General features: G+C 45.3%; 1 protein-coding gene across 7 annotated transcripts in view; it reads right to left on the bottom strand.

Moving 5' to 3' along the window:
• Positions 1–951: 951 nt before the first annotated feature.
• ZCCHC2 (zinc finger CCHC-type containing 2) overlaps positions 952–7,729 on the bottom strand; it is a 46,998-nt gene continuing 40,220 nt past the window's right edge. For all 7 annotated transcript variants that reach the window (XM_084789518.1, XM_084789514.1, XM_084789519.1 and 4 more), the window contains 2 exons: positions 3,854–5,335; positions 952–2,909 (listed from right to left, as the gene is read on the bottom strand). In XM_084789518.1, the coding sequence (XP_084645644.1) occupies positions 2,842–2,909; positions 3,854–5,335 (1,550 nt within the window). In that variant the 3' untranslated portion in view covers positions 952–2,841. The remainder of the gene's footprint in view (positions 2,910–3,853; positions 5,336–7,729) is intronic.

Here is a 7,729-nt window from a genome sequence, read left to right as displayed (position 1 = left end):
GGGTGAGAAGGGTGGGACGGGTGAAAGCACATGTGATGGCAGCGGCAAGTTCACCACTTCTGTGATGCGCATGCGACAGGCTGACGGGGAAAACGGGTGGCTGTGGAAGTCTGAATGATAAATGCCTCCCCTCGCCCCAGTCTCAGGCATCACTTAGTCTCCAATTGGTGATTAGTGAGTTTGGGGAGCCTTAGGCAGTGTGGCCTCGGGGGACAAGTGTGTCACTGGAGGAGAGTTAAGAGAGTTGAAGACACCACCCGTCAGCGTCCTGCTCCGGTGTCCAGGCTACCATTGTTCATTCTAACCCTCTGGAACCATAGTCCAAATAAACTTTTCTTCTATCAGTTGGTGTTTCATCACAGTAATAGACAAGTAACAGTGTTCAATGGACAACTAAACACACATGGATAGTGGTCAGGGAACAATCCAAGAGCTGCGGATCCGCCCCTCACAGTGTCCTGCCCACGTGCTGTCAGGGGTTGAGGGACTTCAGGGAGACTTTGACAGCACACCAGGCACACTGGCCTCCAATGCTTAGAAATGACTGAAAGCCTAAAGACAGGCTTGAGAGCAGATCAGAGGACAATGAACAACAAGAACGCCATATGCAACAATGATAGTTAGGTGCCTCTCACAGCTAACACAGAACAAAATGGACGCACTGGGCCCTTTGTGCTGTTGTTAAGTGGGATCAAAAACCAGATGTCTACTTTCTAAGGACAGGGACCGTGCTGTTTATAAAGATGGTCTTGGCCATACCGTCTTCCCTTTCTTTGGAGGCTACCCAGACGACCTACACCAGGGAAAGGCTTTAGAACATCCAGGTGGTAAGTCACACTGGGAGACACTGCCCATGTAAAGAGGAAAATGAATTGACTCCTTAAAAGAAAAATTACCATGAAAACCCACTTTCAATTTTATAAAACCTGAAATAAGGCAAAATTCTTAGGCTGTTTTTCATTTTTTATTGCTGTTAATTCAAGGAAAAAATGTTGCATAAAATCCAATCTGTTCTAGAAATATAAGTGGCCTTTCCAGTACATAACATTTCAAATATCAAAGTATATGGTAAACATACAAATAAGGAGAAGGTAACATACCTCCTATGTACAGTACAGTATTTGAAATCATAAAATAAGCTCCATAAAGTACACCTGGCAAGTGAGTCACAATGCACCTGTACAAGGCTTATCAATACTCTCCCCTGAACAACTCAACTGCAGCTTAACAATTTAATAATGTGGTCCAAAAATACCCAGGTCAAATAAAATATATTTAATCAAAATAATTTCCTTTACTTGAACTGTTTCTTTCTAAATTAAAGCTTCCGTCTACCCCATCACTCCCCCCTCTCCCCAGAGGTCCTACCCCTGAAGGTCTCAGAATGTACAGCAGTGCTATAAATAGATACGCTACTTTTGAAGTGTTGAACTAACTTTTTTCTTCAAGTTTTTCTTTGTCTCACAATGTCAGGTTTCGGAACCCAGACCGAACATTTCAGTGCCTCTGCTGCACACCAACTATACTCCCCACAGCAGTGGCCGGCCGTTTCTGCTCTATACCCTCCCAGCCCTTAGGCTATAATATATGGTGGTACTTGTTCATTGCTGTTGAATGCAGCAGTCACTGGAGAGACATCCAACCTTCCAGATAACCTCAGTGCACTTCAGGAAATAAAAAAATTACCTGGAAGCAATTTAGTACATAGATTGGCTTTAAAAATTAAAACAAAACAACAAAACAAAACAACCCCAGCAGCATTAAACTTAGTGACATGACACCGACATGATTAATACCATCTCCTCGCACGCAGAACTCAGCCTTTCACACGGTCATCAAGCATAGTGGTAAACGGTTATAAAAGTGACTTTGCTATGAGACACAGCTTAGGGAGCGGATCCCTGGCTTTTGTAGAAACCCACAGCTTTACACTGTAAACACAATGCAACACTGTAACAGCTGGTGTAGCACAGATGACGTAAGTGTGTCTGGTAGGGCACTGTGGGTGACAACAAGTAGAACTGGCTGTTGACTGTCATCACAGACACAAGCACAGAGAACAACATTCACACCAGTGAGTTTTCACGTTGTGTCTCTCTGAAGCAACAGGCTACAGAAGTGTGACGGGAGGTGAGTTGTCCTCTCACGGAAAGCCTGTGTGTCCGTTTCCTGGCTCCCGAGGTCTGACTTCCTCTCCCACTGTTTTCATGTTATTTGGACAAGTGCTGCATAATGTATTTACGTGATGTTTTTGTGACATATATACATACTTCTTGGGAATCTGACTTCTAAAATTTATGGTGAAACCTGTTGCCCTTGGTTCACACACAGAGCAAGTTAGAGAAGTGCCACAAGGCCTGCTGATCGCTGCCGCCGCAGGCCAGGGAAAGAAGGCGGCTGGCAAGACACGTGTGGTTCAGGGTGAACGTGAGAAAGCCAGGAAGAAGCAAGCTGCTTTTTTTTCCCCAACCCATATGACTGTTACCAGTGTTGTGAAAACAAATAAGGTCAAATACACAGTTTAAAGATTCAGTAAACATTGCACACAGCAAGTATTCAGTGTAAAAAAGCACACATCAATGTTTTCTGTTTGAGAGTTTGTCTGAAGTTTAAGTTACACGTATCATACACGGAAGCCTGCTGTTGAGCCAGGAGACCAGCGGCTCAGGAGCACAGCATCCATTCTTATTTTAGACATAGGTAAAAGAGAAATGAAAACTCCCAACTGCATAGAAATTTAGGAAATGTACAGACAAAGAAACAAATACCTTTCCTTTCCTCCCCTCCACACCCCATGACTCCCCACACGTGAGTGCATTAAGTAGGCAAGCTTTACTCTGGTCAGTCTGCAGAATCCAACGTATCATTAGAAGGGGGGAGGGGAGGTGCGTATCTCAGTCTGTAAGTGCCTAAAACAGGAAAGACAGAACGGCTAAGTCACCGCTTACGGCTACACATATCACAACCCACTACACAAGACTGTAAACGGCATGCTTTCCAAGGCCCTTCCTCAGCACTAGCTCCAGTCCAAACTGGCAACTCACTCACTCTCCCCAAAGCAGTGGCAAGCTTGCTGTAAGTATCACCTAAAGCTATGTAGCTGGATTTCCCTTTGAGGGTACTTAATTTATATACTGCGGATTCAGGACGACCTCTGGGTAAGATCTGGCACAATGACAAAGGCCAAATGCAAGAGAGAAAAAAAAAAGTGTGACCCAGAACTGGCCCTTTATCCACATCTATTAAAGTGCTTCTTTCTTGTGTTAGCACTATTCAAATTCATTCTTCTTTCTTAACTCCCAAACTACTGCTCAAATAACTTTGTTTCTGTAAGAATTCAATGGACTCTTGAATTTTATTCTTTTTAATGTTCATGTACTAAATGAAAGGGCACATGGGAACATATGTGGGCCAGCCGGTTGCACACAGACTCTAACCTGTATGCCTAGTTTTGAAATATAAAAGCTTTGAAAGTTTTTATAAATACTATGAAAGAGGATTGTAACTTAAAATACAGCGCTGCAAGCAAGGGGCCTAACATAGAATGTGGACGGCCCTCGAGCCTTGACAGGTACCTCTGGTGCCACGCCTTAGTGACAAGCTAAGCTTCCTCAGACCTTCCTCACGCTCCGTGATGGGGTCTACACTGGGTCTATCTGGCTGCATTCTAGACCTTCCTTGTGCTCCTTGACCTGGTCTACACTGGGTCTCTCTGGCTGCATTTTGATTTGTCACTGAAAATACAATCTCTGTAAACAAACACGCAAACGATCTTTCTGCTAAGACAGAATGAAAATAATCAAGGAGAAACGGGCAAGTCAAAAGCAAGTCCTCTGGGAGTTAGTGTGATTACCTTGTTGATTGGCCTCCATGGACGACTGCTTACAGTCCTGTGCATAGTGTCCGCTTACACCACAATTGTAACATGAGACATTCCCATTCTTCTTGGGCCCAGAACCACTGGTGTTGGCAACTACACTGGGTGCTGGATATACGGGATACAATCTCCCAAATCCTGCCATCTGCTGCATGCCATAGCTGGCTTGGCTCCCCATGACTGGGTCATGTACCAGGCCATTTGCATATGGAGTCTGAGGCAGAAAAAAAGGAAGTTGGTTCCCATTGCTCTGATGTGCTTGGTTGAGGTAGCTGCCATTGCAAATGGATGGCAGAGTGAAGAATGATGGGACTCGGTACATTGGTCCAGGAATTGGGTTGGGATAATAGTAACTATTTAGCTGAAGATTGCCACTGGTCCCACAGTTGCACCTTCGCCCACAAGAACCACAGGGACCCATCTGCTGTGGTGGCACTATGGTCCCATTAGCGTTCGTGTTCCCGGCAGCACTGATGTAAGATGTGCTGTCGCTCTGTGCAGTACTGTGTGTCAAGGCAGGGCTCGGGCTTGGGGCAGGGCCTGGGGTGTGGGTAGGGACAGCAGGAGGAACTGTGGCTTGGGCTTGACTGATGCCTGTACTTGCTGGCTGTGCAGAAGTGGCTGTGTTGAGCACATTGGAATTCTGGGTGGGTAGCACACTGGCAGCAAGGGGTGAGCCTGGAAAGGTGTAGGAAGCTGGTGGCTGTGCAGCTGAGAGGCCAGCTGCTGGAAGAACTACCTTCACATTGGTCGGCTGAGGGACGGTCCCTGTGTTTCCCTCAATCTGAGGCACCATTTGATTTAGTCCTACCACTTGGGATGCAGACTTTGTGATGGGGTCTGTGGCAGCCACAGGAGAGCCTGGGAAACTACCTGGGCTGTGAACAGGAATAAAGGCAGTGTTTGGTGATCCGATGCTCAGACTTCCAGTTGCTTGTTGTGGAATATTAACTGTGCAACTCTCAGACGATCCTTGTGGCGGTGGCAATTTTAGCCTCTGCAATGTTAGTTGCAAAGCAGGAGTACTACTGTGTGGAAGGAAGGTTGATGGAATAGGTAAAGGGGACGCCAACAATTCCAGGTGTTTCTCTGACTCTCCGGAAGCTGCTGGGCCTAGGATCCCAACAGGGTTTGAATTTGTGGACTCCATCACTGTAGAAATAGCCACAGGGTTAGGGACAAGCATCCCTACTGTTTTGCCATCTGCAGATTTGGGTGAAGGAATGACGACTTCCGACTTCTGGGTACCATTGTGCATGACACAGTGTAGAGCTGGCATAAAGGGAATATGTGGATACTTGTGTGAGGTCAATGGAGCTTCTAAAAGGTTTCCACTCTCGCTTCCCAGTGAGACAATCTGAACAGGTGGCTTGACAGTGACAGTCTGGTTGACCGAGCCATAGCCTGTAAACCTGGCTAAGGATGGATTTCCAGAATCTTCAGAATTGCTGTCTGTATCTATAGAAAACATGCAAACACTCATTAATCCAGGCTGAATTCCCACTTCTCCTCTTAGAGCTGAAATTTAGGTATTTCCAAAATTAATTCTCAAGCCTGGAATGTGTCCTCTATGACATTTCCTAAACACCCAAGCTAACTTCTTCTGATCTTGGCTTTCAGTGTGCTTGATCTCTAAAGTGTGGTGCTATGGGCAAAACAACGATGATAACAGCAGCAGCAGCAGCAGCAACAACAATAGCAACAACAACAACAACAGCAGCAGCAGCAGCAGCAACAACAACAGGAGCAGCAGCAGCAACAACAACAACAACAGCAGTAGCAGCAGCAGCAACAACAACAACAGCAGCAGCAGTAGCAGCACCAATAGCAACAACAACAACAACAGCAGTAGCAGCAGCAGCAACAACAGCAACAACAACAACAGCAGCAGCAGTAGCAGCACCAACAGCAACAACAACAACAGCAGTAGCAGCAGCAGCAGCAACAACAACAACAATAGCAGTAGCAGCAGCAGCAACAACAACAACAACAACAACAGCAGTAGCAGCAGCAGCAGCAGCAACAACAACAGCAGCAGCAGCAGTAGCAGCACCAACAACAAAAGTCACTGGAAAATAGAACATAAGAAAAATACATGTACCACTACCTTTTTACTGAGATAAGCATTAAATAATTAATTTAAGGTAACCTACTTATTTCTGTACAATCAAACCTGATTTTAATTTATCTCATAAATAATTCAATTTAAGGAGTTTGATCAGGACAATATTTAAGCCAAATGCTGAAGGTGGGAAATGGAACTGGTATTTGTCCCAGTATATTCAACAGGGCAAATGTAAAGCTACATGAATATACTGCTGCAACACAAGAGGCAGAAGAAGAAAGCAAGCACTGCCACTTCTCCACAACCACACAGGAGACACGGAACTGCTCTGTGTTTGTGTTTACTCCTGTACCACACCACGGTGCACACTAAAGTCACTCCAGCTTCCAGTCAGGGCAGAGGGAAGGCAAGGTACTACCTGATGCAGGGTTTAAACACGGAAAATGCTACCCTGCCATCTACACAGCTCACTCAGTTAGATGTAATGCCTACTATAAAAATCTTTTTGCTCAGCAAATTAAACTGTATCACACGAGGCGCTTAGGGTGTTTGTATTCACTAAGGCGAGACTGTTTATGTGCAGCTAACAACGGCAAAAGTTCTTGAAATAAGAATATCAAAAGCTAATTAACCTTTCGAAAGAAAGGCTAAACAGAGCCCACTTAATGACACAGACCATCTAGTATTATTACTGAACTGTCTGAATTTACTAAAGGAGGACTGAGTTACTGAGTGGATGGCTATAGTAAATAGGTTCCCTAACAGATAAGTCAGTACACTGCTTATTACTAAACTTTATAGAGATAGTACCCTGAAGTCAACACCCGTTCAAGGCACTGGATCTGTACCATCCATTAGAGCAGAGTTAAGAACAAAAATCAAGTCCAAAAAGAAAAGAGAAACCATGTTTCAGATGAATTAAAACTTTAAGTCTTAGGTCACAGTAGATAATCCTGTAATTTTGGGGCACTACAAGGATCAGACAGAAGGATGTTTTCTGTACTGACTTTGGAAAGCATAAGGTCTCAGAGCATCATTAAAATGAACAACAACAAAGCCACACACTCTTTGCGTGTACTCTAAACTTGGAAAATATCCAAAGCTCTCCATCCCAGTGTGCGACTGGGAGCATCCTAACGGGCTCGGTATTTAGGGAATCGTACAGGATAAAGGGCAGTATCCTCCACACAGGCCTACCACCTTACAGACCTGAGAACAAGACAGGGATGCTACGAGTTACCCACAGACCTGACAGGCCAGGCGGCATCTGCTCACGACAACACGCACTACGACACACAGTTGAGGCATAGCGACTCTATCAGCGTCCCAGAGCTCCGAGAGGGTATTTCACTTCTTTCTTGAGAAAACTGTGCAAAAGTGCAGTGTGGCCTCAGATTAGTAGCACTGACCACTGCAGGCTTCATTTGATGGGACTATAAAAACAACCACAAGGTAAAGGCTGACTGCAAGTGTCTGTGGAGTAGTGTGTCCTGAGGCAGGCTGTAAGTGGCCCGGAAGCTGAGGTCCCAGTGAGCTGAGAGCTGTGCAGCAAGACTCACATTTGGCTGACATACCACAGTGTCACAATTTTAACAGAGAAATGGCTTGAGACTGCAGTCAGCATGGTACCTTCACCACTGTGATGTCAACCATCAGTTGTGGCTGGCACATATGAAGTACAGCGTCCTCACTACACCCAGGCTTTCCAAGGGCTCTGACTGGCAGACCAGAATGGTGAGTACGGCTCTCCAATGACAAGAGCAAAAAATGCCAAAATAAACTTAGAA

The sequence above is a fragment of the Acomys minous genome (assembly GCF_964271855.1).
Source record: "Acomys minous genome assembly, chromosome: 1".
NCBI lineage: Eukaryota > Metazoa > Chordata > Mammalia > Rodentia > Muridae > Acomys > Acomys minous.
The sequence above is the reverse complement of the archived record's forward strand: the minus strand, read 5'-3'. Positions and strand labels throughout refer to the sequence as shown.